The following is a 12392-nucleotide window of genomic DNA, read 5'->3' on the forward strand; positions in this document are numbered from 1 at the left end:
CATTTCTAAGCCGAAGAGCCAGCGCTGTCCAAAAACGCTTCCGTGGTCATGTGGCCGGCATGACTGAACACCAAGGTGCACAGAATGCTGTTACCTTTCCCGCCGAAGTGGTACCTATTTATCTACTTGCAATTTCTTGCTTTCGAACTGCTAGGTTGGCAGAAGCTGGGACTGAAGACGGGAGCTCACTCCGTCACGCAGCACTCGGGTCTCGAACTGCTGTCCTGCCGACCTTCCAGTCTGCAGTTCAGTGTCTTAACCACTAAGCCACCGCGGCCCCAGCCTTGGAGTACGGGATGTAATAATACAGAAGCCAGCTCTGGGCATGTGCAGAGTATTTCTCTCTCACAGCCAGCTCCACCCATTTGGAATAATGGGGCAGAGTTGCCTCCCCCAACCTGGTGTCCTCCAAATGTGTTGGACTGCAACTCCCATGATTCCCAGCCAGCATGGCCGATGGGAGTTGCGGCCAACACACCTGGAGGTTGGGGAAGGCTGGAGTAGAGCACCCAGGAAGAAGATTCAAAGCCTAGTGTCTCTCATTTAGGAACTAAGGGTGCTATCCAGTGTAAGTTCTACGTAGAATAGACCCACTGAAATGAATGGGACTTTAGTTAGTCATGACTAACTAAATTCCCATTCATTTCAGTGGGTCTACTCTAAGTAGGACTTGCATTGGATTGTGCCTTAAATATTAATCAGGATAGAGGCAGGTATACAACAGGCAAGGATAATAATACTGCCCTTAGACTGAATATTTCAGCTCCAAGAGAGATGGTTAAATACAATGGGGTTAAATGTTAATTTCTACATTGGCAGAGGAAAAGGAAAGCCAGAAGGTTGATGAGCAAACAGAATGCACCTGGAATCGTCTCATACTTTACAACCTTCCAGCATAGCTGGGTGTTGCCCACTTCCCTCAGAAAGCAAATGCAACATGGAGCTGTATCTGAGAGAAGCTTGGTACCCGCTCACTGCCAATTTACCCACCAGATCTTGGCATGAGGTCTGCCTTTCACTGCAATACTATGTCTCCTCCCTGTTGCCAGAATCTCATCTCCCTCACTTGGCTGGCAAAAGGAGCGCTACTTACTCGAAGTCTGTGACTTTCTTGAGCTCAGTCACGGGGCTAAAGGACACCGCCTTCCTCCTCAGGCCTATCACACAGGCAGAATCTGCAGAATTGGCAAATATGCGGCCTGTGGACAGAGAAGGGCCTTTTACCTGCAGCGCCAGGCAGTTCGGGTGTCAGACAAAACAGCTTGGCGTTGCATGAGGTTGCCTGGATGTGGCTACCCTGGAAGTCTTCAGCAGAAAGCCAGCAGCAACAGAGAACAGAAGGCTTCTATAACCATGGTAGTCAGCAGGGCTCAAGGAAAATGGCTACATGCTCTTCCCACTGAATATGGGCAAACACAGAAGCACGAGCGCCTCATGAACAGTCCTGCACAGCATGCCAAGGAGCCCCAAACTTTACCCCTTCTGGCTACAGACACAGCGTCTCAAATCACAATGGCTCTCGGGGACACACCCTTGTGCTGTCATGGCAAGGCTCTTCTTAGAGAAGTACGCTCTAAGGTGGGGGCCGGCAGCCTGGTGCCCTCCAGATGTTTTGGACTACACCTCCCCCAAGCCCCAGCCAGCATGGCATGGTCAGGGATTGTGGGAGCTGCAGTCCGAAACATCTGGAGGGCACCAGACAGCCTACCTCTGCTTTAAGGGGACCACCATAGGGCTGAAGCAATGTTCTCCCTACCCAAAAAAGCATGTGTGCCTTGGGCAGAGGTGAGCCCTGTATAATATGCTGGTGGGTTTGGGGAGAGGGATCGGAAAAGGGACACCTCTTTTGTAGCAGGCGGGACCGGAGCGGGCAACAGGAATCGGAGGTGTATGAAACGGCAGTGCCAGTGCCGGCACCAGGCTCTTGAGGGCCCTTTGGCAAGACGTCATCAGCCCCAGGCGAGGCTCGCTTCTCGCCAGCGGCTCCTCAGCCTCCGTCTCCTCCTTGCTACCACTTGCTTGCTTGAGAGCCAGAGAGCCGGTGAGCAAGGAGGCAGCGGCGTCTCCTGCTCCTCCTCACCACCACCCATTGTCTCGGCCAGAGCAAGAGCAGGTTGCAATGGTGAAGAGGAGGGGCAAGTCCAGGGGGCTCGTGCCAGTGGGGCCCTGCTGGGGCGTGGCCCTCGGCAGGTGCCTGACCATGCTGACTCTTGGCACCAGCCCTACTAACCACCTCCCCACTGTACGTAGAGGCTTGCAGCAGAGATGCTAGGGTCCTTCCTGGATGCAGTGCAACAGCCAGGCCAACAGTGTAAAGGGCTGTGGCTAGAGATCAAGACCTGGTTGTTCTCCTCTTCCCCTCACTTGGGAGGAAGAGGGCAAGCTGCCAGGGAAGGGCAGCCATCTCTCTCGGCAAGAGGAAAGCTCAGGAGGAAAGCAGCCTCAAGGCAGCTGTTGCTTAGCGGGATGGCAATGGCACTTTCCTGGCAAGTGACTACCCCACCAGCTTCCCTTAGTCCCTCTGCTCAGTTGACTGGCAACCATTCATGGTGTGCAACTGGCTGACAGGCAGACTGTTGAGGGCATAGAGCCTGCGGCATAACAGCTTCAGCCCACTCTGCCAAAGTTCTCTTGAGCATCCTCCCCGCCACAGGATGCAGCAGCAAAAGATTTTCCACCCCGGAGGTGGCGCTCTCAACATACCCTTGCGGTAAGCTTCCTTCAGCTTCTCCGACATCCACAGTACAGCTTTCACACCCAGCTTGGTGCCATAGTTGCGGTCAAAGGGGGTTGGAGCACCTCCCTAGAGACGGAGACAGGAAACTGAAGGCAGGGCAAAAAGGACAGTGATACCACTGTGAAAGAAGCCAAGAGGATCTGCAGAGATCGCTGGGGCCATCCTACTCAGCTGCCATTTTGCATGCATCCTCTGCAAAACGGAGGGGGTTAAACGCCAAACAAGAAGGCCCAGCCAGCTGCAGGATGGACAACGGGACCTTGGCCATGAACTCTACAGCGCTGAGTGGGAGAAGCCGCTGCTAAGTATTTTTGTTGATGGCAAAGATGTTTAGGTTAAGGAGTCTCCAACAACAATTCTCCACCAGGTTACATCTGCAATTACTCGTTTCCTTCCACCAAAAGTCTTAAATTGGTTCAATCCTCAAGTGACCCGTGCCTCCTCAAATTGCTGACATTCCCCCTTAGCCACCGACTACCCAGCCCCACTTACCTGCTGGAGGTGGCCCAGGACGTTGATCCTGCAGTCGAATATTCCTTTTCCCTCTGAGGAGTAGAGGTTGTAGAGGAACTCAGTGGTATAGTGGTCATGGCACTTCTCATTGCTAAGGAGAAAACACAGGTCAGAAAGCACTTGGTACACTGAGAAAGTATGCTGACATTGCACAAAAAAAGCAGCACAGAAAGGGCTCTGAGTCCAACTCAAAGTGGTGATTTTAAATTTTGATGCCCTCAGTGGTTGAGCCTGGTGTTTCTTAGGGAGCTGCTCTCCCCGTACGAGATACCCTCCACCCTCTACTCCTCAGCAAGAGGAAAGGGCAAGGCTTCCTTGGTAGTGCCTCCAACTCTGTGGGACATCCAACAGAAATACAGCAGTCTGTCATTCTTAACTTTCTGAAGGAAAGTTAAGATGTCTTTATTTCAGAGACTGGTTCCTGATTTTTATTGGCTGCTTTATGCTGCATGCATAAGAATATACCTCTTAGTACTTCATATATTCTGACGTTTTCAATTCTGTACACTGCCTTAATTTTAAATTCCAAAACAAGGAAACCTAATAATAGTTTTTTTAAAGATAAAGTAACATTAAAATGCTGCGAGTTTGTCTTCATAGACAAGGCAAGGGGGCTAACAGCTCTAGGAGGAGCGATTGGTGATCCAAGAAGTGTGCAGAATTGAACGGTGCCAATCTTTTGCCCTGCTGGGCCTGCATGAGGAACTGGGTCTGAAGAGGAGTTGGCAAACGCCTACATGATAGAACACAACTAAAGAAGCCATGGTGGAACTAGCCACTGAGCACTGGCAAAACCAGTGCCTCCGCTGTGTTAGCTTTCCTCTAGAGGAATACCCCCCTCTGCCTCTTTTCGGCATGGCTGCTGTACAGTCCATTGGGCCCTCACCTCGGCAGGAAACCAAGCCAACCTCATCACATTTTTTAAACCATCCGTCTCTTTTCAATGTTTCAGAGGTTTCTAGGCTGCAGCTCCTTCATTTGTGCTGAATCACTATTCAGCCACGCTACAGAGATGCAAGTCTTGGCAACACTCCAGGGACTGGGTCAGCAGGGTCAACACAGAGCTGCGCTGACCCTGCGATTGGGCAGGTGATGGTATCCTGCACTAACAGCCCAGGCTTTCCTAGAGGTTTTGTATAGCACCCTGGTTGGCCTAACTCACTGCTGAGTGTAACATTTGCACCTGCATTTCTTGAACACTGTGTGGGAAAAAAAAAAGGGTGAGCTCATTTTGAGCCTGAGCCCGAAATCTCTTGCTGGCCTTATCAGCTATCAGAGATATCTCAGCCATCTTAACATACCTACTACTATAGGGTTAGCTCACTTACAGTGCGTCTGAAAAGCTATGGAGTTCAAGCTTTTTCGATCTCAGATTACGCAAAACATATACATAACTTGGGGGCAGGGGGATGACGACACACCTCCTGGGGTCCAAATCTGGCCCTTCAGGCTTCCCCTGATGGCCAGACTCCCTTTCCCTGGCTCACCCTCTTGTCCCAACCACCAAGAGTTCGGTGGTTTCCTGGCTTTTGTGCAGTTTCCCCGATTCTAAAAAAACCAAATGTCTCTCCTAAGGCTTATTTAAGGTACAATATGCTGGCTTTTTTTTTTTTTTGCATTTTTGGCCTCACCGCCTTTAGCTTCTCCGAAGAGGAATTTGGCCCTTGGGTTGAAAAAGGTCCCCACCCCTGATTTGCATCCTCTTTGACAACTGAAGCATGGCTGTTCCAGAGCCCTTTCCACAACTCACCGCAGGACTAGCCCTCTCTGAATGTCTGTTTTCATTTTGTCCGTCAAATGTTCAACATTTGCCTGGAAAGACACAAAGCAATCATTTTCATTGGACCCACTTTTGCTGATTAGGGAGGAAACGAAGCTCTTTAGAGAAAAGGAGAGGGAAATGTCACTTCTGAATGAGATTAGATAAGACTACAAAGGCTTTTCAACAGTGTTGGAATCAATAGTCATCTGTGTAACAAACAACTGATAAGAGTGTAGTCGGGAGGGAAGCAAAACATTTTTTTAGCAACTTAAGAAATCCATGTCGCTGTTCATATTCTTATTCTTGGAATCCAGCAGCTACAACTGTCAGTTCTTGACACATTTATACAAACATCACTTATACTGAGATTAAGGGAACAAACTCCTAAGTAAACGCATTTAGATTGAGTGACTTCATTCCCAGGCACAGATGGCACAAATAAAGCTTCCACTCGGATGGAACAAGTACAGAAAAGGCCAGAGAGGGAATAGTCAAGTTGGGAGAAGTGCTCACCATCAGATCAGAACTTGTTCTTGATTACAGTCATCAGACCACAAGTTTGCTGGCCATGATAGGAACAATTTGTTTTCATCTATGTAATTAACTATTGGGATACAAGGTATCCCATGAACTTTAATTGTATAAACCCCATTGATTTTAGAATTGCTTGCTCTGGGTGGTGGAATATTTATCTGCTGTGCTGTCGCTGGGATTACTGTGTCCTTACAGGTGTATGTTGGAGGTATTGTGAAGGACACAACACAGGCTGTCTGCATCGGATGGTCAATTCACAGAGGTAAGGGAGAGGGGCACTGGAGAACAGGAAAAGGAATTTAAGAATGCTTTCCCTCCCTCCTAGAATGTGATGCTGATCAGATACAGGTAGCAGAAGTCTCATGACCTGAAGCAGGCGCAATGATGTGCAGTGTGGGGATGGCAGCCTACAGCTATGCATCTTCCCACAGGGCTACAGGGGACTTGTGTGAGAGAGGATATTTGTATTTAGGGCACTATGTATGCAGTTTATACCCCGCTTTTCCAAATATTGTTTAAGGCCACTTTCAAGAATGCAACACAAATCTGTTTACAGTTAGTACAATTTTAAGGATCTGCCCTCTTTTCCATTCATTCATTCATTCATTCACTCTCCCTCTCTGTCTCTCTCAAACACACACACACACACACACACACACACACACACAGTATCCTGCCCTTTGCACATGTAACTAATGCAGGGAAGCCAGCTTTTTTGCCACCCCCATTGTATACAAGCAGCACTTCAGTGAGCACATTATATACATGCAGAGCACCCCCAGCATACCTTTAGGTCATGAATGGTGAAGGGCTCTTCGTAGACATAGGCGGCATCAGCTCCCACTGCAATGCCAGTCACCGTTGACAAGTAGCCACAATAGCCCCCCATGGTTTCCACAATGAAGACGCGCCGTTTTGTGCCTGAAGCAGACTGCTTGATGCGGTCACAGCTCTACAGTGGCAAGGGAGGAAGTGAAAGGATGTTTAGTTGCCCAGATGATGGAAGGCATTAAACTCTGACTGCAAACTGCATGCTGCCAGGCCATGCAGCTACACCAAGAGCATGGAAAGCAACCTTTGCTAGGGATCACAGCAGAGCAAGCCCAGGACCCAACACAACGAAGATTACATGGCTTGAATTACCACCATCATGTGTAGCTGTTTTGGGAGGAAAATCATCCAGGAGCCACCTGGTATGCTTCCTATTCTCATTGCTCACCACATTCAGCATAACTGGAAAATATGCCTGGCAACATTTTGGGAGTTTCTTCATCAATGGTGCCAAGTCCACGGCTTGATCAATCTGCCCACCCCAAAATTTCCCCCTCCCCACCACAATTCTGTGACACTCTGGCAGCACTGCCATGTATAAGCAGAACCTATACTACTTTTCGGAGCAAAACAGGCAACATAAGAGCTGACTTGCTTGACCAAACCAAGGCCCATTTAGGCCCAAAGTATGTGGGACAATTTTGCAGTTGACATTACATCATTCAGGATACAGCCATGCCCCATGGGAATGCCTCCTTCCCAAATCACGCCCCCGGAGAGGGCTGGTCTTATACGCTCCTCCCAACCCTAATATTCAATGATTCACCCACCCTTTGTCTTCCCCAATTGGCATGCATTAATTATATGTTGGTTGGAGAATAATTTGCTTTTGCCTGTCTGAAACTTATTGCAAATCAGCTTCACTGGGTAGAACCGATGGACTACGGGCAAGAGATCCTCAGTTTCTGGTAGGGCTGTGCACTGCTTTGGCCCGAACCCTGCGCTTGGTGCGTTTCAGAGCTTCAGAATCCTGGCCCAGTCACGCTGGCGCCTCCAGCTCCTTACTTGAGGTGACTCACAGGAGCTGCCGCCATCATCGCCCGCCGCCGCCGCCAGCTCCTCAGCCGTGGATGCACGCTGGCTCTTTTTGGCGGGAGTCTCCATTTTTAAAACGGCGACTCCCTGCAACAAGAGCTGGTGCGCGTCCAGGGCTCAGGAGCTGGTGGCGGCGGCAGTGGAGGCAGCAGCCCAGGTAAAGACCTGGGGGTTTGCGCGGGGGCATCGGGGCCCCTGAAGCGGGATTTGGATGGCCAAATCCCACTTAGGTTCAGGGCCGAGTCAGGTCAGGGCCCCCGAATCAGCCCGAGCTGAATCAGGCCCGCCTCTGAAGCGGCTTCCGAGTCGGATCTGGGCGGGGCAGTCCCTGCACAGCCCTAGTTTCTGGTTCAAGCTTTGTCCCATCCACATTATGCACAGAGTTTGCTTCAAGGAAGGATGGCTTATTATAAAGCTTTTAAAGATTGCTGTCAGGAATTACTGCCCAGCTGGTTCTAAAAACAACTGGGAGATGAAATGCCAAAGACTGTGAATATTCACAATCAGCCTTCCCCAACCTGACACCCCCCAGACCGACTACAACTCCCAGTATCCCCCAGCCAGCATGGTTGGCTGGGGGATGCTGGGAGTTGTAGTCCACCCTGACTGGAAGGTGTCTGGTTGGGGAAGGCTGTCTTGAATAAGTCAAGCTTTGCAGGCTGGCATTGAATCTGGCTTCCTAATCATCATTGGCTGGGTTTGGATGATCAGCAGGGGAAACAATGTGCTGGTTGTTGCCGTCGCCATTACCCCTGCCCCCCGCACATGCTGGCTGCACGACCAGGATTGCCCTGATTACTTGCGCTGCGTCACAGGTTACTGTGTTGTATGGTGGGTGGAAACTCATTACACCTGTGCCACGCACCAGGTTCAGACCACATGACAACTCACAGAGCAGGTAATTAGGGTACTCCTATCCCCTGCTGATCATCTGAACCCAGCCAGCATGTCTAGCCCATACAGCTGTGGGAAAATGCTTGAAAATGTGCAACCTCTGTGGAAAAAGCCCAGAATCAAAGGTAGCCTTGGGCAGGATTTCTAGAGACTTGGGCAGTGGAGGCTGGTGACTCCAATGTCAGTGGGGCTCTGCATCTTGGGGTGGAAGCACCTTGGATAGCTGCTTTAGAGTTCTGACTGGTTCTGGCTGAAACCCGGAGCAAATTCACTACCGCACTAACATCAGAGTCACCAGCCTCCACTGGATTGGGGTGAGGGCAGAGTTTCTGTGCTCTGTCTTACTCCATGTTCCTCCTGTTGACCCATGCCTGCTCTCCCTTTCTTGCCCAAATTCCCCAACATATGCAGAGGAAATATATCGATGCAGGACTAGTTGCACAATTTGTCTCTCAGAATGCCCTACTTCCCCCCTAATACTAAAGCTGCCAGATATCCTCAGCTCACCTCCATGGCAGCATTGACAGCTGTGTCGGATCCGAGGCTGAAGTCAGTGCCAGGAACGTTGTTACTGATGGTAGCTGGGATCACACACATGATGATGCAAAGCTCGTCATACTGCCCACGTGCTTCCACCAACTGTAGTACTCCCTCGTATGCCTGCAAAAGCAGGGAAAATTGCTGGAGATATAAACCACACATCTGAGCCCAAGCATCAGACTGCAAGAAGTATGGGGGCTGGGGAGAGGGGAGTTCTGGTACCTCTCAGCACCTTAACTAAGGATTTCGATTCAATCTCTGAACTGGGTGGAAGACACTTGCTTTGAATGAGCACACGCATCTATCTATCTGGGTAGATCTATCAATCCTGGGTATCCATCCATCCATCCATCCATGCAGATGTATATTTCATACACAGTCACTTAGAGAATATTTTTTACTAAATAGACAGGATTACAGTTGTTGACAGCAAAAGGGACTAAGCAAAAAAAGATACATGGACTAATCCAAAGATTGCGTACGTAAACATAAGAAGCTGCTTTCTACCAAGTCAACCTCACAGGTCCAATTAGCTCAGTATGGTCTGGAGCGCCTCTGCCAGTCAGCGCCTGGATGTTAAATTTCCGGACATTTTCCACAATCTTCTCCATGCACTTCTTTGGGAGAGTTCTGGCAAAACAACGCTCTACACTGACTGACAGGCTCTCCAGGATTCCAGACAGGGCTATTTCCTGGGGACTGAAGCTGGGACTTTTTGCATCCAAAGCATGTGCTCTGCTATAGAGCTACAGCCAAGCTGGGACTAATTATAGTAATTTCCCCACCACTATATGTCTAATTCTAGCCTGTCAGCACACCAAAGTACTAACATCTGTGCAAACACGCCTGGCCTGGCCTAGCCTTTCAGAAAAGGGAGAAAGGCATTCCTCATTCATTCCATCTTGAAAGGGCCCAATCAGCTTCTCCACACCTCAAATCCTCCAATGACCAGCAGTGCCTGGATGTTAAATTTCCGGATGTTTTCCACAATCTGCTCCATGCACTTCTTTGGGAGAGTTCTGGCAAAGCAAGAACAAAGTAAGGGAAGCTTTATCACAGCACCTGCCATCTGTACTCTTCTTTTATGGCACCTGCTTTACCATACGATTGCCTTAGCACAGTGAAGGAAAAAGAGGAGCTACTAATTCCATGAAGCAAGCAGAACAATCCTCTGAAATCTTCCGAATTAATTTGCTGCTTTACATCTATTTGCACTTCCCAGATAATGGTCTGAAGCAAAGACAGGGCACAAAGACTTTGAAACAGCATGTTCGTTGCCAGAAGAGCAGCGAGGCGGCCTCCTACAGGATGGCAAGTGCTGACCACTTGTGCACAAAGTGCCCTTTGTATCGCTTCTGCAGCATGAATGACCCTGTGACCAACGGCGGAAAAGAGGAAATGTGTTTAATACACCCGCTTGCGCCAACTTAGGCCGAGCTAACAATTGAAGAGCACAGTCCTGATCCTCTTCCAAGGCCTTGGAAGAGATTCATGTGTTCAGATAAACAAGTGCCCAAGGGAAGAGGCACTTCGCTTGCTAGCTCATAAAAGGCTGTGGCCAGTCCTCATCTGCAGAAGTGAGCAAAGAGGCTTCCCTATGTGAGGGAACATAATCCACCCAGTTGATAGTGGGCAGTTATTCCAGGCACCCCTTACCACACTCCATCAAGAGCAACATTGATCAGATTGTGCTAGTGAAGCAGAATCTATACAGCAGGGGTGTTGGTTTCTGTTGCTGTTCAGTCAAGTCGTGTCCAACTCTTCGTGACCCCATGGACCATAGCACGCCAGGCCTTCCTGTCCTCCGCTCTCTCCCAGAGTGTGCTCAAGTTCATATTCATTGCATCGGTGATGCTATCTAGCCATCTCATCCTCTGCCGTCCCCTTCTCCTTTTGCCTTCAATCTTTCCCAGCATCAGGGACTTTTCCAGTGACTTTTCTCTTCATATTAGGTGGCCAAAATATTTGAGCTTCAGCTTCAGTATCTGTCCTTCCAATGAGCAGTCAGGGTTGATTTCCTTTAGGATTGACCGATTTGACCTCCTTGCAGTCCAGGGAACTCGTAAGAGTCTTCTCCAGAGGTGCTGGACCATTGGCCAAATCTGGCCTACCTGGGGTCCCGGAGGGCCATGTCCCCCTTTCCCCGACTGCCAGTCATTTGATGGTTTCTCGGCTTTTGTGTAGTTTTTTCCCCATTCTATAAGGTTGGAATGCCTCCCCTAAGGCTTAGCTACTGGCAGAAAGAGCTTTAAGCTAAAATATGCTGGCTATTTTGGCCCTGCCCTCTTTTATTCAGCCCCCACCCACCACTGGAATGCACCCCCTGAGAGCTTTTCCAAAACTGAATTTGGTCCTCGGGCAGGAACAGGTTCAACGCCCCTACTGTACAGGAGAGAGGAAAGATTTAACATGCAAAGTAATTGCATGCATTTCTGCCTGGCACTTTTAATCTGTGACTGATCCAGCAACACATTCTCTGCATTGGGATAAAGCAACAGTGTATACAGGCAGATAATCTGGTAGAGCAGCAGCCATGGCATAGCTCAGACTCAGTACTGCAAAGAGGCAGCTTTGCCTGCTAGACTCAGCCTAGGGAGGATTGGATTCCACATGGATTCTTCATTGGTGAAACATGATCTGTCAGGCAAAATAAACCTCCTTCTGGAAAGTGTTTGGTGTCAACACTGTGCCTTTCAGGTTCAGGTGCACTTTATGGCAGGGGTGTACAGTATGGATGGGCAAATGGTGGACTTAGGTTCAAATCTGAACTTCCAGTACACAATTTATGTACCTGGGCCCCAGACACAATGCAAAGGTGAGCATTTGTAGGCATGCAGAATCCATCAGCTTCCTAACCCAACCATCAATGTTGCCATCATGGTCTAGACCCTCACAATATGTCAGGGCTCACAGGGATAAATAGCAAGGGAACATGCAGGACAGAAGGTCCCTGCTGGTTTGGGCTGGATTAGAAAATTTAACAATTTAAATTTGCCCTGCTCTGTGTGCCCTGGGAATGATTGGATCAACTATACTAAATGAACTACATTTTTATTTAATTGTACAATGATCCCACATGTCACCTGGTATTCACAGCCCCACTTGGTGTTGAATGCGGCAGTGTAGGGGAACCAGAGTTCACAGGGACGAAGCACTGACACTTTTTCATTAGCAGGGATGCTGACTTCATCGTCTGCCACGCCACCCTTCTCAAATTCCTTGTCAGTTTAGCTGCAGTTTCCACAATAGCTGGCAGGCAAGGAATTTTCCCAACAACATTGAAAGGCCAGCTCCTGATGTAGATGAAAACTGCTAGAACTGGTTTGTTGATCTGGATCAGCAGAGCAGCCTGCATTTTTGGATTCTCGGGAGCGGGGGATGGCTATGGACACTGTCACACACCTACACTTCAAAATTTGTCACTACACCACTGGGGGGGTGCGTGGCAGGGGGGCGGTTTGGGTTGGTTGGGCTGGGTTAGAACGTTTAGCACTTCTGGAGTCTCAACACACTCCCATGCAAGGTTAAGAGCTGGCAGCACAAAGA

The 12392-nt window shown here is 49.3% G+C and overlaps 1 protein-coding gene across 6 annotated transcripts in view; it reads right to left on the reverse strand.

Moving 5' to 3' along the window:
* Positions 1-12392, reverse strand: part of PFKL (phosphofructokinase, liver type) — a 52039-nt gene that overhangs the window by 1175 nt on the left and 38472 nt on the right. For 3 of the 6 annotated variants that reach the window (XM_084846901.1, XM_084846902.1, XM_084846900.1), the window contains 7 exons: positions 9778-9865; positions 8814-8966; positions 6334-6498; positions 5001-5062; positions 3230-3341; positions 2704-2803; positions 1094-1199 (listed from right to left, as the gene is read on the reverse strand). In XM_084846901.1, the coding sequence (XP_084703027.1) occupies positions 1094-1199; positions 2704-2803; positions 3230-3341; positions 5001-5062; positions 6334-6498; positions 8814-8966; positions 9778-9865 (786 nt within the window). Of the gene's footprint in view, positions 1-1093; positions 1400-2703; positions 2804-3229; positions 3342-5000; positions 5063-6333; positions 6499-8813; positions 8967-9777; positions 9866-12392 lie in introns of all 6 variants that reach the window. The other 3 variants (XR_014789560.1, XR_014789559.1, XR_014789561.1) reach the window with 2 other exon arrangements.

Source organism: Heloderma suspectum, chromosome 3, assembly GCF_057233095.1.
Source record: "Heloderma suspectum isolate Gila_16-S chromosome 3, 16-S_ref, whole genome shotgun sequence".
NCBI classification, from domain to species: Eukaryota; Metazoa; Chordata; class Lepidosauria; order Squamata; family Helodermatidae; genus Heloderma; species Heloderma suspectum.